The sequence below is a fragment of the Cydia splendana genome, chromosome 7, assembly GCF_910591565.1.
Source record: "Cydia splendana chromosome 7, ilCydSple1.2, whole genome shotgun sequence".
Taxonomy (NCBI): Eukaryota; Metazoa; Arthropoda; class Insecta; order Lepidoptera; family Tortricidae; genus Cydia; species Cydia splendana.
Window position 1 is genome coordinate 9821726 of NC_085966.1, and position 20041 is coordinate 9841766.

Consider the following 20041-nt stretch of genomic DNA (forward strand, 5'->3'; position numbering starts at 1 on the left):
CATGGGCCAATCTGTACTTCTACCATCAGTTTTGACATTGACATATACGCTCACGTCTACGTAACTTACTTTCTATGCATCTCGGTCGTACTCGCATGTTAGTGCAAGCGAGATGTACAGAAAGTAAATTACGTAGACGTGAGCGTTATGTCAATGTAAAAACTGGTGGTAGACGTACTGTTGCACCTGAATCGAATACCAAAGTCGAAAGGTCGAGGTACATAAGTGTAGTAGCTCATAAATATAAATTAAAATACTATAACTCGCACTGTAAAAGTGAAATAGTAGATTGTTAACCAAGGGTTGAAAGGCACCCATTTCTGTCGAGGTAGTTTGGCGCTCGAACGCAGTGAGAGCGCCAATAGTCCGAGACGGAAATGGTGCCTTTCACCCGAGTTAAACACTCTACTTTTCATATCGAATGCGAGGAAACCAAACAAGACAAGGCAATTTCGCAAAATCAGCAATTGAAGTACCTAATAGACCTACGGCCATGATTTTTTTCATTAGGACTTACTTGCAATCGGAGACTTTACAAGTGTAAAGATTAATAACCCCTAGCGAAAATCATTTAGATTGCAATATTTACGAAAATACACATTTTTTAACAAACTGCAGTAATTTTAAAATGGTTTGTACATTATAGTATGAGAATCAGCGGGATTGCCTCTTACTTTTTAATTTTATACTTTTTCGTTCTAAAAGCCGCAACAGGTTACCGGACCGCACCGCGACCTTGGTGCACCGCACCACGTAATAACATAATAAAAGTATTTTAAATATTAAATAACTATTTCATTAATAATATAACAAAATTTTTATCTTGTAATTTATTTTATTTTCATGAATATAGTGCTAAATAACTTTAAAAACCAATTTAATGTCGTACAAAGGTTTAACTGTGGCTGTATAAGATTTTGCCTTTGCTAATTTACGCAAGTGTAAGGTTTAAAAAAATATTTTTGGTGTATTCCTGTTGGTTCCCGCCTTACGAAATCGAGTAAATAGAATTCCACGAAAGAAACAAGAAAAAATTGTTTTTAACAATTTACTTACATCATTTTTTATAAAAAAAGGATCAACGTGGGATTAGTAAAATTAAACAATTACCAATTGTTCCAAGCGAGGAAATAAAGACACTATTTTTCCATTTTTTTTCCACCCAGTTGTTTGTGGGACGGGGACGCAGAGGAGTACACTACTTTTCTGCGCTAGAGCATAAACGTATCACTTTCTGCGCACCTTTTAGAACAACAACGACCCACTTTCAGAGCATGAGATATGAAAAAGACATATCTACACTCCCACAAGCCTTTGGATGTGTTACTGCACTAATGGCATCTACAAACGCACCGATAATCGCATGCGATATGCTTATACCAGTTATGTAGCATTACATCGATCCTTAGAGCATTTAATAACCGGAGTCGCCTTTAAGGGCTTACCCCTCTGCCGAAAACCTTGCACAATTGTGCAAACTTTTGTATGGACTGACGTTTATCTGACATGGCTATTTGTACGTTACGTACAAATCATGTAGAAATAGCCAAACATTTGACGTGCCCCTGCCCCGCAAAAATCGGCAGACTGTTTTGTACACAAAATGACAGACAAGGCATCTCCAGTTACTAAATGCTCTAAGCATCGATCGATTGAATTCGTGGCCCTATTAGCCAGGAATTACCTACCTGTGTTGTGCATAATTATTTTCCATCGTATTTTCACGGAAACGTACGAACGTGTCGTGCTAGTTCAGTTTTTAGTCAGTCTCGGAACAAAGTACCAAGGTTGACTGATGTAGCATGACAAATACGAACGTTTCCGAGAACAAACGATGGAAAACAATTATGCACTACATCTGTACAATCGTATGCCATTTCTTGTTTCTTCTCTCTTATGCCATTCGTATGCTAAATTGATTAAATTGAAATAGGGCTGGCCAATGACTGAACTCTACTTAAACCTAAATTATATATAATAATATACTTAAACATTCTTAATAACAAAACTAGTTATCTAATCTAAATGCCAATAGAGGTCTTAATACTCTAAAATTCTAAATGCATGTATTTGTAGGTATGCTATACGACGACTTATAATTAATTCCAGTATTTCAGTGAATAATAGCCAATTTCGTAAATAATACGGCATTTTTACGGTTATAGCCAGTCTAGATAAATTAGGTAATTTATTCTAATTATTACGAAATAAACATCTTTAAATAGAAGTAAAAAGTGCTTACTAAATATTTACTCATGAACTAAATTAAATAATTTAAACATGGTATTTTCGATGACAAGAGATAGGCATTGTCAACTTAATTTTAGTACAAATTTATTGACTTAATGGGGTTGGCAACTGTCAAAGGTTTGCCTAGATGGCGCCATCATAGCTTGCCCCTTTTTCTATGAGATTTGGCTTAAAGAGCTGGCATCCAGGGTATTAAAAAAACAAAAAATTGACACAATTCTAGGGATTGACGGGGCAAGCTATGATGGCGCCATCTGCTAAAAACTTCCACCGGTCAACCCCATTAAGAATGCAGGCAGTAGCAATACCACTAACTCCGGTAACCTTGCTACTAATGGGAGGGAGGAGAGGTACCAATTTATTAACTTCATTCATCGTACTAGTAATCCCCTTTATAAACCATAGCGTATTTAAAAGGTAAGTGTACGTTTAATTATCAAAACCAAATAATAGCTGAGTTATCTACGCATACATAAAACTTTATTATGATTGGCGAAGGAAGGAGGACAATTTTTGCTCGAAGAATATTGCTGCGGATTTAGAATATCGTTCGATATTTCCATTTAGTAATGAACTGAAGCAACTTATACAGCTTTCCAACAATGGACCTTATCCCGTCACAATAATATTGATGAAGATCGGGGATGAGCAACCGAATTTTTACGGGCCTGCTTCCCTTCAAGAGCAGGAGGCAGCTACCGGCCAGAGCTAGACAGTACAAAAAACTATTAAACGCAGTGGCTTAGACTTATTAGACGCAGAACTCGACGTAGTTCCCAGGAAACAGTCCCGCTCGCACCAGGCATCGTTTTTAATGTAGTCACTACACAGTCGCGGTCATAAGAAGGAAAACTTCTTAGACGAACGCTGCAAGAGCAGGCTGCAACTATATGCCAGAGCTAGACAGTAATATAAACTTGTTAGACGCAGGGCTCGACGTAGTTCCCAGGGAACAGGCCGGTGACGCCGTCCATGACGCCCTCCCACCAGCCGTCGTCGTTCTTCTTCAGCACGTAGATGACGGCGCTTTCTTGGAAGGAGAGCTCGTCCTCCTTGTCCGCGTAGTAGTCGTAGATCGCCACCACTGGAATATACACAAACAAATTGTTAACGGCAATTTTTTCACTAGTTGCACCAACCACACTTGATGGACTGATCAAGCTCACTCGGCAGTAAACTTTCAAACTTTCCGTAAGAAAATCTAATAGCGAAAGTTTTATGGTAACAACCAACCCTAAAGATCGGTTTTCCTAGGATAGCGGTACCGTCATATAGCGGCCGTCTCCATACTAAATAATATGGCTAAATATTAATGTCGTAGTATTTGTATGGAGACGGCCGCTATATGACGGCACCGCTATCCTAGGAAACCAGAGCATAAGGGTGGTATTCCACCTGTCCAATTTCTTTGTTCAATGTGTATTTTGTCTCACATTTTGCTTAGTGAGAGAGTGAGACGCAATGACATTAGACCAAGATATTGGACCCTTATTGAAGTCATGGCAAACTAAAAACTTTTGAACAAAGTACCTACTAAACGAAAATAGGTGTGCATACTTATGTCGTTTCGATGCATATGAAACTTGCTCCACAAAAACTTGTCCACGTAAAATGGTAACAGAAACCCGCTCGCCGCGGCGGATGTAGTTTTTGGTTGGTTAACCCAATAGTAAAAATATGTTTTTTTTTATTAGCCTATGTGTGTGTCCCACTGCTGGGCAAAGGCCTCCCCTCTCCCTTTCCAATCCTCCCTGTGCTGAGCAAGATCCCGCCAATCCCGCTGGAAAGCATCCAGGTCGTCCCGCCATCTCTTTCTCGGTCTTCTTACCGAGAAAAATATGTTACGGTTTTTTTTTTTACGCTCGTAGTACTATTTGCAGACGCAACGATGATAAACATTACTCTAAACTTACCTTTTTCGATGTAGTTCTTGGGCACCCACCCCGGCAAGTCTTCTTCGTCTGGCACGATAGCAGGGACGGCGTTCGTGTACTGTAAATGTGGACCAAGCTTATTCTGAAAAAAAAAACAATACTTAGTTTAAACTGTTCTTATTGCAGCGGCATGGCCGTCAAGCATAGAACAAAACATTTTTATTTGTATCGGCTACGATCCAGTCTAAGTAGGTCTAAAATATCGATATGGAGAAAGTGCCAAATAATGTGTACACGACATTATTACCTAGACACTAAGGTAATGTATAGATATTTTTGACCTTGATTGTACATTTATCAACTCTACTCGTTCGTCAACAGATACCTAACGAACTTGCCGTGCCTCGGGTGCATTGGCTTCAAGCGAGGCGCAACTTTAGCTGTTTTTTGGAGCTGTTACACTGGGCAATTTCCTAGCACGAAGCTTGTTCTGTGTAAAATCGCCTAGCCTTGACAAATACTCTCAAATAAGAATATGAATAAGATTTATACAGTCTGGCAAAAAAGAGTAGTGTCGTTTCAAACTAATTTATATAAGAAAACGGGACGACACTACAGTGTTGCCACTTTTTAATTTCTACTCTTTTTTTGGCAGACTACGTATAGGTAGACAAGTGAAAAATAGTGTTACTTACATTAGTATATTACTGGTGTAGGCGCTAGTGCACTCGTGTCGCAGGTCTCTTAAAACAAGCAATATGTAAAGTGTTTAGACATTCAAATATAATATGGTTTGGTTTTTCACCCCCATTATTTGTAAATTTTAAGGGCATTATATGTAGTTTAAAAGCCGCTTATAGTGAAAAATCACTTGCCAAACGTGTATAGGTATGTGTATTTTTGTGCATTTATGCTAATGCAAGAATAAAGTTAATGCTGATAACCAATTTTGGTGACACGCCAGGCTGGGTAAAAGTGCACAACACACAAAAAATAAAAATAAAAACATTACAAAAACCGTGTTGTGTTAAATGTATCAATATGTATATAAATAAGTAAATAAATATCTAACTGGCAATTATTAAATAAAAAAACGAAAAATGTGAAAAAAAAAATGTAATTATGTGTGTACGCACGTTAAGGTGGTGCTGGCGGCCGAAGGCGTCGTGCGCGAGCTCGTCGTCGAGCGGCGGTGGTGGCAGCGGCGGCGACACCGAACCGCCGCGAGTGCTCAGCGACCCCGACCCGCGCTATCATAAAAACGTTACATATTAGGCCGGTACCACATTGGATACGGGTTCAAGTCGTAAGCAAGCGTATCGTAGGATCGCTCCGCACCGGACCAATATGTATTAAGTTCAGGGAGCGTTATAGAGTGTCACGCCGGTCACGCGAACCGTCCGTGCGGTTTGCTCCGCACCGGACCAATATGTATTATTAAGTTCAGGGAGCGTTATAGGGTAAAGCTGACGGGTCCGCACGCACGACCGTCCGCGCGGACAGCTTTCTCATACTATTTGGCGATGCGGAGCGATCCGCACGGACGGTCCGCGTGATACTGAAACCAGCCAAACAGATTAGTGTATTGTGTAGTAGCCAAATTAATAATCTACATAATCTAAGTTTATTTGAAGACCGAGCATTATTTATGTTCATTAAAGATGGTAAATTTGTTTACCAACTTTCTAATGTTAATCGTATAAAAACCCCAACAAGTCTGTGTCCAAAATCACAAGATTTCTATGCTTTGCGCACAACCAAGATGTCTTTGCCCTGGGATTAAAAATACCTCCGACTTTTCGAGGACGGCATTGTCCGATCGCATGGAGATAATGCGACCCTCGGAACGTTGAAAGTTTTAATCAGAGTTTCAAAATAGGTTGTCCCATTTCTAGCTTATTTACCTGTCCAGGAAGACTCATGGAATGCTGGCTGTGTTCTCCGTCGGACCCGATCAGTGGAGACGGCGGTGCTGTAAACACAATTCACGTAATACCCTGGATTGTTGGGCGCGGGAACGTTATACACTAACCAAAAAAAATAGGTTTAAACTATAAAACAAAAAATATTTTAACATTTCTAAGTACATTTGGAGCTATCTATTTTGAATTCAAAGAAGGGTAACTATTTCACAATAAACAAAGTTATAAATACACAAAATCATTTCCGCACCCAAAATTGCAGGGTATGCCCATTATTAACAATTTCATCATCGAAGCGCGCTTATTCAGTTGTTTTGATATATAAATACTATTTATAAACATTAAACACTCTCGTTTAGTACGTTCGTATTAGGTACTTACGTGGCATACTGGAATGCATGTCCTGCTGAGAATAGTTCGAGGGCGACTGGTGTTGGTTCGGGTGAACCATGCCAACCTGTAAACATACAATATAATTAATCTATTACCCGACTCACTAATAGCTTGTCCTGTAAATCCCTAGAATTGTGTCAAATTCTTGTGTTTTTTTGGAATATATGGCCTGAATCTGGATGCCAGCCCTTTTAAGCGAAATCGGAACAAATCAAGAGAAAGAGGCAAGCAATAGGGTATTATACTGTATTTAAAATAAATTATTTTACACCATGCATGAAATAAAGCACCAGATAATTATTAGAAAAACACAAATAGGAGTTATTTTTAAACACAAGGTTGTTCTATTTAATAAATCGGATAGAAATATAAAAAGCAGGTGAGTTGACCGTGACGTCACGATGTAATGTTTCATATAAATTCCACATTAGCAAATCGTTTTGACATTTCTTAAAAAAGTAATTGATTTGACCAGTAGGAAAATACCCTATGATTAACCCAGTGTCAAATGGTAATGGTAACCATGGTAACTGCAGGTTTAACCGGTTAACCCCGGGTTAGTGGGATGGTGCAAGTGGCCGTAAAAGATTACCTGTGGTTGAGCGACAGGCAAGGTGGAGTACCCGGGCGGGCGGCGCGGGTAGTTGGGCGCGTAGTGCGACGGCACCTGCGGCGGCGCCACCGCGGGCGGCGTGCGGTACTCGCGCGACGACTTGCCTGACAAAAATATAATCATTGAAACAACAAAAAGAGAGGAAAGGTCTCGTGGACTCGTGGAATGGACACACAAGAGCGGCGATCATTGCTCAAAAACGAAAAGAAAGGTCTTGTGTTATCGAGACAGGAGCGGCGTGTGGTATACCTTTGTTTACTATAACTGCTCATGAGATGGCGTATATTATGAGGCACGCGGCTTTGTATGGAGATTAATACAACTTCAACATTTATTCAGCAACCAGGCCACAAAGGCACACGTCACGTAGGTTACACGTCAACATTAAATTTACATACAAGCAAAAATAATAACAATACATCAACAATTTTATATTCAAGATTAAAGAATCTGTTGAAGGTAGGTAAAGACCTACCTTCAACATACTTGTCACTAGTACGGAGCAAAAACCATAAACATATCAATAAGGTATCATATTATTGTATTTTGTGGTAAATATATTCTCCCTAAATTCTTTAACAATAAAAAAAACAATAACGTAACGGCTTTACACCAATGGGAATTGACGCCTTTAGCGTTATTATAGTTTTAGACTAACTGTACATAGGAGATAACAAATTTCGCACACCTAGTCATCCGGGGGTGTAGCTCAGATGGTAGAGCGCTCGCTTAGCATGTGAGAGGTACGGGGATCGATACCCCGCACCTCCAATAACTTTTTGTATTTTTTTTAGTTTATATAATTATTAGGCTGGCCTTGAGGCTCATTTGTATCATTATTGTAGATAGATAGCGCTATTTGCTATTTATCATGTTTGTACTTTAGCTATGTGATTTCCTCCAAGGCCGATTATTACACGGTATTATTTAAAGGCTTATTATTAACCGGGCAACTAAAAATATTAAACAGGAACTTTGGCTTAAGGCTGTGCATTAATATTTTAGCACCAATAAATTTATATTAGCCTCAAATTTAAGCATCATATTATTAAAAAACTGGCAGCAAAATCAAGCCACCCAAAAAAATTATAGGGAACTTGAATTGATAGGTTGGCGTCTAAAATAATAAGTTGGTAACTAATATTGTAAAGCGATCATAAAATTTGGTTGTTTATACAGCGTGTCCCAAAATTCAACGATAAGCTAGCACCAGAAGATGGACCTGATCATGACTACTCGAGGAAAAAAAAATTTATCTCAATCTATTATGGAATTACAAAACAAAAATGAAAATCGACACCCCTAATGGTATTTTTAACGACCATGTCTAAATTTTTTTTAATATTTCTGTTTTTATTTTTGTATCGGCAACCTAAGTAGCCCTGCTATCCACCACAATCCTTAAAAATACCAGAATACATGTAGTTTTTACACAAAAATTAATCAAAGTTAGTTTATCCTTAAAATTTTAACTTTCAGTCCACTTTCACTCATCGTGGTGTACAAAAAAAGTACTGACACTACTATGGCAAGTATTTTAGAAAGTTGACGCAATTAACCAAGATTCCAAAATAGTATAATACCCGCACCTGATGAGACAAGACAAATCCCAATATCAATTTAAGATTAACTTATGGACTAGCAGGAGATCTAAGGTCCACCACCTTGCATTTTGGAGACAAAGCAAACCGCTTGGAACAGGTGTTCCTGGGGGTGATCTGAGCTGATTAAGCCCGGTTGCCAAGAGGTTCCCCCCAGCAGGTGGGCAGGGGAGGGGGGGTAAAAGTGCCTCCGGCGCGCCTCACTCTAAGCTTTATAACTGCATAAATCTCGCAACTGTATCAAGTTTGGTGTCTTTTTCGTGTAATTCGAGGATGAAGAATTCAGTTCTGTGACTAAATTTTCACTCACCCATACAAAAAAATCAAGAAATTCAAAATTCAAAAAAAATCTTTTAATTTTTTTTTTCGTAAATCCTCTAAAAAATTTAAACTATGAGGATTTGCTCTAGAAAAAAAATACCTGTGAATAGCCCAGTTATCCTAATATACAGAATAGTAAACTTGTCAAACATTTTTTTTCATAACTCTGTTAAAAAAAAATGTTTTGTGTCGCGCGGCGTACCTGCATTGTAAGAGCGGTATGCAGCGTTTAGGATTTTTAAGTATGTTTAGATGATTTCTGATAAGTTGTTATTCTTCTGGTTGTAGATTACATTAATAAATTACTTCTGGAAGTGATATATATACAAATATAAATTAAATATATAAATAAAGATGTTGGGAAAACTTTCGCCAACAGAGTTAAGTATTATAAATGTGATAAAATTAACATTATTATTTGCATGTCTTTTCCATATCTCGGGACCATGGGATCCCGGACCTTTGGGAGGCGTACGTGGGGACGAAGCCAACAGCGCAGAGGCCCTTTAAGGCACGTTAATCTAAAAGCAAGGGATACATGTGGTGGATACTATCCCCGAACGCACAATGTGATACATCCGGAGATGGTCCCCGCCAGGTGCAAAGACTATTACAGTGCAGCACTTTTGTGCTGCGATGGGAACTAAGGTCATGGGCTATAGATTTGAAAGTTGGATGGACTGGATAATGGGCTATGGGAGAGACTAGCGGACACCTGCCGTGACAATCAGTCTCAAAATTGTAAATGACAGGTGGTGACTCGCCAACAGTGCGACAACAGGGCAACACTTTGGAGTGGCTGTGAGGTTTTCGAGAGGTGAGTCTGCGGTAGCCAGATCCCGGTAATCCGTTCAGCAGGCCGCCGGCGTTATGACATTTTACACTTCCAACCTGGAGCATAGGTCCCGCTCTTGCGACTCCATTCTGGCCGGCCAATCAAGGCAAGCACAGAGGCGAGGGCCAGATGACAGGGCCCTCTGGAATAGGGGTCCGCGGTGTCGTCACTCACCGTCAGCTCGCCACAAGCTGCCCCCGCGGGACATTATTATTATTATTGTGGTGTTGTGGGCCTTTGAGTGTCGCATTGACCAGCATTGATCTATTGTGACGGCCCTTTAAGTTCATTACTAATGCCCGTTGCATCCAGAAAGTTCCAGATTCTTTGGGCCATAATGTTTTGTACCTCATAGGGTTGCACTACGTGTCGCCCTAGGTAGGTACTTCTTTTTGACATTAGTAGTCCACAAGACCAGAGAATGTGCATTGCAGTCTCCTCTAACTCCTGACAGAACCTGCATGTCGCATCTTGTTTCTTGCCAATTTGAAACATATATGTTTGTTCAACTTGCAGTGTCCAGTCAGTATTCTGGTCACCGCGCAGGTTTTGTGCCTTTTGAGTCTTAAAAGCTCCTTAGCAGTTTTGCTGTTGAACCCTTTGATCAGAGCTTTCGAGTGTTCTTGTCCTTTAACGAACTTCCACCAATCGATTGCTCTCGTTTTTTCTAAGTTGCTGAGCAGAGAATATGCATCTCGTTTTGTGCTTCCACAGAAGGGTTCTGGGCCGACCAGGGGTGTGTCTGCGCCCTTTCTAGCAAGTTCGTCCGCTTCTTCGTTTCCGTTAATGTCGGAGTGCCCTGGTACCCATCTAAGTGTAACTTTGTTGGAGTAAACCAGTGCATTTAGGTTTGTTTTACAGTTCTGGACTAGTTTTGAGTTTGACTCAAGGGATTCTAGTGCCAGCGGAGCAGCCTGGCTGTCTGAGTTGATGTAGATAAGCTGGTGTCTTAGGTTTCTATCCAGGTTGATCACCGCACATTTGTTGACGGCGAAGACTTCTGCCTGGAAGATTGAGGCTAATGTGCCCATGCTGACGCTAGCTCTGAGCTTAGATCTCTCACCATAGATCCCACATCCTACATCATTGCCTTTCTTGGAAGCATCTGTATACCAGATGTGGCTTCCCTCTTCGACGTACATTTGGTTGTTGATCCATTTGTCTCTAGGAGGTATTTCTACTGTGTACAGTTTGGTGAGATGACATTCGTCATCAGTGGGCATGCTAAGGGCTCTATTCGCAAAAACCCAGGCCTTTAGATTGGTTAATGCCTGAGAGCGCCATTTTGGCCTGTTTAGCGTGCATATTCTGTAGACGCACTGCTTGGCCTCCTTTTGCACCTGCAAGTGGAGTGGTATGATGTCCAGCAGTGCATCTAGGGCCGCTCCCGGTGTCAAGGAGTAGGCGCCTGTTACTGTTAAACAAGCCGTGCGTTGCAGGCTGTTTAGAGTGTCTATTGCTGTCTTTTGGCTGGTTTTGTTACACCAGACTGCGGAGGCGTAGGTGACAATTGGCCTCACTACCACTGTGTATAACCACATAGCAATTTGGATCTTAAGCCCCATCTTGGTCCTGCCATTCGACAGCATGACCACATGGCCATTTTCACTTTTTGTATAATGTTTCTCAGGTGAGGGTTCCAAGTTAACTTTTGGTCAAAGGTGACCCCTAGATACTTGACCTCTGCCGAGAACGGTATTATTTGTCCATTAAGTCTTGGTTTTGTGAGTTTATCGAGCTTCCGTTTCCTTGTGAATGGTTAAATGGCTATTACAGTCTTGCTCGGATTAATGGACAAGTCATTTTCTCTACACCATTTGAATATTGTGTTTAGAGCTCCTTGCATTAGGTTGGATATTGTGTTGAGGCAAGGGCCTTTGACGATGACTATAAGGTCGTCGGCATATCCTTGTGTATCAAAGTCTTGGCCTGACATGATTGCAAGAAGTTGGTCCACTGCTAGGGTCCATAATAGTGGGGATAAAACGCCTCCTTGTAGGCACCCTTTAGTGGTATAAAATTCATGCTCTATATATAGTATTGATGGTCAGAGTGGCTACTCTGTTTGAGAGCATGCTATGTACCCATCTGGTGGTTTCGTCTACTCCCTTTGATTTCATACCATTGAGTGTGGTCTCTGTGGGCGTATTGTCGAAAGCACCTTCAACATCAAGGAACGCACATAGAGCGGTTTGCTTTTCCTCTAGGGTTTTCTGCACCTTGTCAACCTGGTTGAAAATTATTTCGGCGTCACGGCGGTTTTGGCGCACGGCGCGATTTGGTATATGTTTGGGGACAGATTATAGCCCCACAGCAACAGCCACCATGCCCTGCTGACTGGGGCTGGTCCAAACAACAAGGTTATTGGGAGCCCATATGGACAAGCCTACCTGCGGCGGCTGCTGCTTGTTTAGAGCTTATTCGTTGCCGCTGCAAAACAAAATGCGCAGGGAGGTGCAACTGCGTTAAAAAAACCTCAAATGCATAGTCCCATGGGCATGTAATGGCAATTACGAACGATATAATATCTTACTTTAACCCGCATTTTTTGTCAAACATCTCCTATGTTAATTTTATCACATTTATAATACTTAACTCTATTAGCGAAAGTTTTCCCAACATCTTTATTTATATATTTAATTTATATTTGTATATATATCACGCCCAGAAGTAATTTATTAGTGTAATCTACCACCAGACGAATAACAACTTATCAGAAATCATCTAAACATACTTAAAAATCCTAAACGTTGCATACCACTCTTACAATGCAAGTACGCCGCGCGACACAAAACATTTTTTTTAACAGAGTTTTGAAAAAAAATGTTTGACAAGTTTACTATTCTGTATAGTAGGAGAACTGGGCTATTCACAGGTATTTATTTTCTAGAGCAAATCCTCATAGTATACATTTTGTAGAGGATTTTGGAAAAAAAAAATCTAAAGATTTTTTTTTAATTTTGAATTTTTCGATTTTTTTGTATGGGTGAGTGAAAATTTAGTCACAGAAATGAATTCTTCATCCTCGAATTATACGAAAATGACACCAAACTTGATATAGTTGCGAGATGTATGCAGATATAAAGCTTAGAGTGAGGCGCGTCGGAGGCACTTTTACCCCCCCTCCCCTGCCCACCTACTGGGGGGAACCTCTTGGCAACCGGGCTTAATCAGCTCAGGTCACCCCCAGGAACACCTGTTCCAAGCGGTTTGCTTTGTCTCCAAAATGCAAGGTCCCCTTAGAAAACGGGACCTTAGATCTCCTGCTAGACGGGCATATTAAATGGAAAAGTAATTGGGCCCTTTGAGTTACAATGAAACTTGAATGGCGATAGTTATTTGAACTTTTTGCAAAACGACTTGCCCGACTTATTAGAAGACGTGCCTCTACGTGATTATTACCAAAACATGTGGCTTCAAAATGATGGTTGCCCAGCTCACTATGCCCGTAATGTGCGAGAATACTTAAATCAAGAGTACCCAGGCCGTTGGATCGGGCGACTTGGTCCTATCTTATGGCCACCCCGTTCGCCCGACCTAAACCCCCTGGACTTCTTCTACTGGGGTTGTCTCAAAGACAGACTCTACTCAAAACCCATTGAAACATTGGACGAGCTTTGCCAAAGAATCACACAGCTAGGCTGCGGATCATATCAATGGTAGAAGATATGCGGGTGGATTTCATCACAAAAAATTTCACCATACAAAAAAATATTATTTTTTAATGTTTAATTTAACATGATTCTAGCTGGGTAAAGTAATAGGGGGCTGTATATTGAGGATATTTATGGTATTTATACAATCATTTGTGGCTTATATTTGGAGTTATCGCTTTCGGAAAATAAAAACGCAAGATGGTGATGACAACCATAGTATGGTAATGACTCTTTTATAGACGGTAATGACACTGCATGTACGGTAATGACGATTTGGGAACTAATTTATATATGTATTAAAAACGTATTAAAAAAACAAAAACTTTTTTTAATTGTAAGGCTTTAGAACTTTAATAAACATTACAAATAACATGTTTTTGAACATAAGACTAGCTACATAAATTATTTTTAGAAAATTATAAAAAATACATTTTATTCATATAAATAAATATATAACAAGTATTTTTAGTGTATAATTTTAAATAATTTATATTCCGAAATAGGCAATTTATGTATTCATTTATTTTTTTGGGTTTTTTCACTGTTAAATCATATTAACAATATTGTACTCTTATTATCAGTTTAAACCCGCATCTTCTTTTATCTACTGCATAACTTGGTATTTATATCATATTATAAAATTGATGGCTTACCAATGAGCATAATTTTTATGATATATTACTTATTTTTTTGATAATTTGATTCATTGCATAAGATTGTATTTTTGTTGTTTTATAAATTAACTTTTTAAATAGCTGTAATTATTTAAATCCATATATATGTTGTTTAATAGCTAAACATTAATATATAACCAGTGTTTTATAAGTTGCAAGACCCCTACTTGTAATGCATGTCATAAGTTAAAAGATGTTAGGTATTGGGTCCGGTGACTACCCAATGGTATAATTATTAATTGCTGTAATTATATACATCAATTAATATAATATTATCAAAAAACATAAGGCCATCACGATAGAGAGCCAGTACCGTAGCCTATGGTCGCTTAAAACTTAATATATGTTGCTTGTTTAAATACTTTGTTTTAACACGACTAACATGCAATTACAGACTCTAAGTTGCACGATTTACATTATTAGATTATAAAAAATAACATTTGTATGTTCTAAGTGACCTAAATTTTGCCTACTTCAGTCAAAATGTTATTTAAAAACTAACCATCCTCTAGTGTGAAAGAAATAGTTATATCTTCTTCTACATTTATTGTACATTTATAAGGTAGACATTATATAGTGTTAGAAGACATAGAGAACGTTTTTCAAACATACAGCTTAATTTCATAATGAATTATAGCAAAATAACTAGAAAAGTTTCTGAAAACCGTCATCACCATACACATGAAATCATCACCGGTCGTCATTTTTTCCCGGTGATGATGGGTATGGTGTTGACGATTTGAGAGATTCTTGTTTTTATTTCTAGAATACGAATAATAGTAGTTAATGTCTATGCTACACAATGAACTTCATGTAGTTTGCCATTCATTTCAGTAATTATTTCTAATATATCATTTGTAACTTTTTTAAACCAAAGCATAACGGTGATGATGCTCTGTTGTGACAAACTACGTTTTACAAATTTGTTCGTAATATTTCTCACGATTCAATGATGTGACTTTATAGTGAAATCATTTTTGGCATTCTATATTAAAGTGAAAAATAGGGCAAGGACCTTTAGCGGTATTTCGTTGTTCATACACGGAGATAAGCTCACATTGACATTACCATGACGGTGTTGACGAATATTCGTGACAAAATTTTAAATATTTTTAAATGTACTTTCTCGGTAAAGGAATTATTGCATATTTTTTCATGTGTTAAACAACAACATGGAAAAGATATAAGTAATAGAAAAGTCGCAATCGTACAATAGGTATGCTATAATTTTCACTGCAAACAAAAAGGTTCAGATTTTTCCGGTAGACGGTGATGATTTTAAACACATAAAACATTTTATATAAAAAAAAACTATTAAGTTATTGGAGATGGTAATTGAAGGAACATGAAGATAATAGTTCTTAAAAACATATAAAAAAGTTGCAACTCGCACAACCTACTAGTTTTTTTTATAAAGACCGAACCATAAGTTTTCGCAGGATTTTGAAATCCACCCATGCACGACTAATCAAACGATCATTTTTAAAGCAATGTCGTGTCTGTATTAATGCCGGTGGCAGGCAATTCGAACATTTACTCTAATTTTTTTTTATTTTGTGCCTAGTTTTCCTAGAGTATTATACCATTTTGGAATCTTGGTTAATTGCGTCAACTTTCTAAAATACTTGCCATAGTAGTGTCAGTACTTTTTTTGTACACCACGATGAGTGAAAGTGGACTGAAAGTTAAAATTTTAAGGATAAACTAACTTTGATTAATTTGTGTGTAAAAACTACAAGTATTCTGGTATTTTTAAGGATTGTGGTGGATAGCAGGGCTACTTAGGTTGCCGATACAAAAATAAAAACAGAAATATTAAAAAAAATTGTAGACATGGTCGTTAAAAATACCATCAGGGGTGTCGATTTTCATTTTTTTTTGTAATTCCATAATAAATTGAGATTTTTTATTTTATTTTTTTTCCTCGTGTAGTCATGATCAGGTCCATCTTCTGGTGCCAGCTTATCGTTGAATTTTGGGACACGTTGTATATTTGGTACATATACAGAATACCTAAGATACCTATATACACAAGCTTTAAATACTCCATTTTAAAATAATTTAAATTTAAAGATATGCATACCTAGTACTTTAAATTGTCAAATTTCCTAATCCACAAAACACCATAAATTTATTTACCAATAATACCCTGCTATACTTGCTATACTTATAGTCGAAATTCCTAATCATGAAACACCTAATGGCCATTATACCATTAGGTCTTTAAATTTTTAATTACTAATTTCAATAGTTACCACTGTGTTCTGCCAGAGACAAAAGATAGGTGCGACGACGAGCGAAGCGAGGAGGAGCGTGTTAGGTTGACCGTGTAGTGACTAAACAAAATATATTAAAAGAACTTCATCTTTAAATTAATAGATAGCCGTTTTCTTTTTAAAATGTGCTTCATAAATAGTCGCCAATATAATAATTCAGTTGCCAAATAAATATTTGGTACCTGCCTAAAAATAAACAAAAGCTGTAACGGCATTAAAGTACAACTCATATATATTTTAAGGCTCCGTTTTTGTTACCAAACTATTAATTTTAGTACCCATTTCTATTATTTTAAACTACTCAAATTCTATTAAATAGTTGACCGGTTAAATACATGCCTTATTTAAATAAAACTGTTGTTTTTGGCTACAGGGCTAGGGGCATCCAACTGTCTAACAAACTAATTATGAATGGGAGATTTAGTATGTTTCGATGTTGTTTGCTCAATCACGCAAAAACGGCTAAACCGACTTACTTGAAACTTGGTAGGTACAGATAGTTTATACCCTGGAATAAGACTTGTTATCCCGGAATATTATAACCCATATAAGTTACATGAGTTGATGAATTGTACAGTCGACGTCAAAGATATGTTTACATTTTTCGCCTTATTACAATTAAAGGGGTAAGGTGCAAAAGTGTAAACATATTTTTGACGTTGACTGTACCCCATCCCAGCGTGCCAGTGTTGGGCTGCTGCGCTTGAGCAGCAGGCAGCGGTGGTGGCTTGGTGGTGGGCGCGGGCAGGCGGAGGTGCCGGTGCGGCCCAGCGAAGTACATGTAGCGTTCCCGCGCTGTTCCATCGCGCGCTGTGACCAATTTCGGTCTAATACTTTGTATAATGTAACGTTACCGAGTGTGCCCCGCCCCAGCGTGCCGGTGTTGGGCTGCTGTGCGCGAGCAGCGGGTGGTGTTGGGGGCTTGGTGGTGGGCGCGGGCAGCGGCTGAACTGGTGCGGCCGAGCGGCGCGCCCGCGGCGTGCCTGCGCTGCTCCAGCGAGCGCCGTGTCCAATATCGTCCAGAGCTGGCAAGAAAAAAATACTAATCAGAGAGCCAAATTCACAAGCCATTCGTAAACTGCTTGTTCCCTGCATGCTTAATTAAAATTGTACAAGAAAAGCCTTTCATCAGATCGGAACTGGATGCATAAAGAAAGAAATTTGGTTAGTCTCCAATTTGTAATATGACTCAAAGTTATATGATATAATTGTGTTATATCTAGGGCATGCAGTACTGGTCCGGGTACCAAGAAATTCATTTCGTTTCGTTTCATTCGCGGTTCTTCCCGGTTCTCAAGGAATCTTTTGATTACTTTTAAGAAATTGTTTGTGTTAGCGTACAATCTTTATGAATGACTTATTTTCATATAAATAATTGCATAAGAATTAATAAATGACTTATTTTTTGTAAACAAACACTTAATTGGCATTCGAACCTATTTTACAAAATTAACCGGCACACTTTGCCTCCGCCTGGACCAAGCCGGAACTTAGTTAGTCGGGTTATTTGGGTCCGTCCCCCGTTTCATAGCACCATTATTAAATGTTATATAATGTCCCGAGCTAAAGGAATAAAACATTACTAATATTGAAATGGGAATAAATAGTCATATGATGAGAACCGGGAAGTACCGGTACCAGGTCTTCAGTACCTTTTGACACTATAAACTTCCCGGGAGCAAGCCCTACTTATATCACATTATAAATAATAGTACTAGGTACAGAAGACTCACTCTCTAACAAAACGCGTCTGTTACGATCAGGACAGATATGACCGCTAGGTGGCGACAGCGCCACGCGCGGCTTATGGCTAGCCACCAAATTTGGTGTGGAACGGATGTACTTGTAGCTACTTGTTGCTACGCGACGAAATCGCAGAGTGAGCCACGCCATATTATGCTTTTGTTTTGTATTATAATGCTAACACCATATTTAAATGAATAATAAGTAAATATTATGGGACAATCTTACACAAATCAACCTATTCTTGCTGTAAGCTTAATAAGGTATGTTTTGTGGGTGCTAGACAACAATTTATATAATAGATAAATACAGAGAAACCATCCATGGCTCAGGAACAAATATTTACAATGAGCCCAGAAATAAATGCCCTTACCGGGATTCAAACCACAAACCTCCAGCATTGTAAGCAGGGTCACTAATACTTATAATCGAATCAAAGTAATGTGATAGTAATTTCTTGAGTGAGGCAGTGGTTTACCACATAACTAATAAGGTCAGGCAAACAGATAGTATTTCTATAACCACAAATGGCAGTTAGTTAGTCATAAAATTATAATTTATCATGTTATCATTTATTTTGAAATTCAGTTTTATGTAAACTATGTTAAACTACATGATGATTGAAAGGCTGTCTGGAAGATATCGCTTTTTAGCAATAAGAATGCCTGTTGTTTAGCTTTACTTGTATTTCTGTTTTCTTTTGTATTGTTAGCCATGTCAATGTAAATTAAAGTTAGCCATGTCAATGCCGAAAAACTTTAGAATTTCAGACTTGTGCACCAAGACTTAATAAAATTATCAGGTGGTGGCAGCATTTTAAACTTAAGTGACTTTAACTAATGACCAGACTCCCATGAGATGAGATATACAAACTAATAACTAACCTGAGTAATCAATGCTCTTCCTCACATACTTAATAGGTTTCTCTGGATTAGCCGGGGCAATGATCTTATACTGTCTGTTAGTGACTTTATTAGCAGTCAGCACTCCAATCTCCCTCCTAGCCACCTTCTCTTTATGAATAGCCACTGTTTGGGCAATATGATTCATCTGTCCTTCCATTTCTGCCAGTTGCATGGTTTGCAACTCCAATAACTGCAGGAAATTGTAAGCTAATGTGTTTATCTGGTAAGCTACACTAGCCAGGGACTGTGTTGTGTAGTTTTTCGTGCTTTCCAAGGCAAGTCGCTTATTCTCGGATTGAAAATAGTTTGCTTCGCAGTACTCCGCCACACGCTCCAGGTTAGTGTGGCTGTCCGTCAAATGGTTGCGTCCCTCAGGGATCTCCGTTTGCAGCAAAGCCGCTAACTCAGCCATCGTGCTGCTGGAAATGAACGATTTGTTAATAAAATGCGATGACAACATTGACAACCTACTTCCCTGCTAATAGGCGTTGGCTAAGTTTGTTATCAGACTTACCGCTAATGGTATTTGCGAACTAAAAATAGAGTTGGTTGGTTGCTGGCTGGTAATTAGGATCTTCTCATTTGTTGTACACGTTCAGAATATTAAATTTGTTGTTATTTTTAATATTATTCACCTACTCCAACTCCAGTTGCTTGACAAGTGAAGTAGAGGTAGGTAGGTAGAGACCAGTGTTGCCAACTCGGATTTTGAAAAATGCTAGACTAATGTCTAGTTTATGCCAAAGTTTTTAGAAATATGTTAAAAAAAATGCTAAAATGCTACTTGAAAATAGACACTTAAAATAATGTGGTGTCTAAAAATATTCAGTAAAAAACACCGTACTTTGTCAGTAGAAACAGGCGGCAAATTTTTTGTAACTGAAGTGGCGCTGTATGTAGAAGGTTTTTACAATAAATGTCTTTCTTTCTTAAATTTGAAACATGTAGGCGGGAAGGGATATCGTCTCATAGAAAATT

At 38.6% G+C, this 20041-nt stretch overlaps 1 protein-coding gene and 1 non-coding gene across 4 annotated transcripts in view; one reads left to right on the forward strand and one right to left on the reverse strand.

Moving 5' to 3' along the window:
• LOC134792123 (abl interactor 2) overlaps nucleotides 1–19724 on the reverse strand; it is a 296093-nt gene extending 276369 nt beyond the window's left edge. Inside the window, exons 1-9 of one of the 3 annotated variants that reach the window (XM_063763330.1) lie at nucleotides 19578–19724; nucleotides 19043–19482; nucleotides 17270–17440; nucleotides 7032–7156; nucleotides 6428–6503; nucleotides 6029–6096; nucleotides 5261–5374; nucleotides 4164–4242; nucleotides 3012–3334 (exon numbers count right to left, since the gene is read on the reverse strand). In XM_063763330.1, coding sequence (XP_063619400.1) covers nucleotides 3171–3334; nucleotides 4164–4242; nucleotides 5261–5374; nucleotides 6029–6096; nucleotides 6428–6503; nucleotides 7032–7156; nucleotides 17270–17440; nucleotides 19043–19475 — 1230 coding nt within the window. In that variant the 5' untranslated portion in view covers nucleotides 19476–19482; nucleotides 19578–19724 and the 3' untranslated portion in view covers nucleotides 3012–3170. Of the gene's footprint in view, nucleotides 1–3011; nucleotides 3335–4163; nucleotides 4267–5260; nucleotides 5375–6028; nucleotides 6097–6427; nucleotides 6504–7031; nucleotides 7157–17269; nucleotides 17441–19042; nucleotides 19483–19577 lie in introns of those variants that run through there. The other 2 variants (XM_063763329.1, XM_063763331.1) reach the window with 2 other exon arrangements.
• Trnaa-agc (transfer RNA alanine (anticodon AGC)) lies at nucleotides 7751–7823 on the forward strand. Its single transcript has one exon. It is a non-coding gene; the product is annotated as a tRNA-Ala (tRNA).
• Nucleotides 19725–20041: the final 317 nt, after the last annotated feature.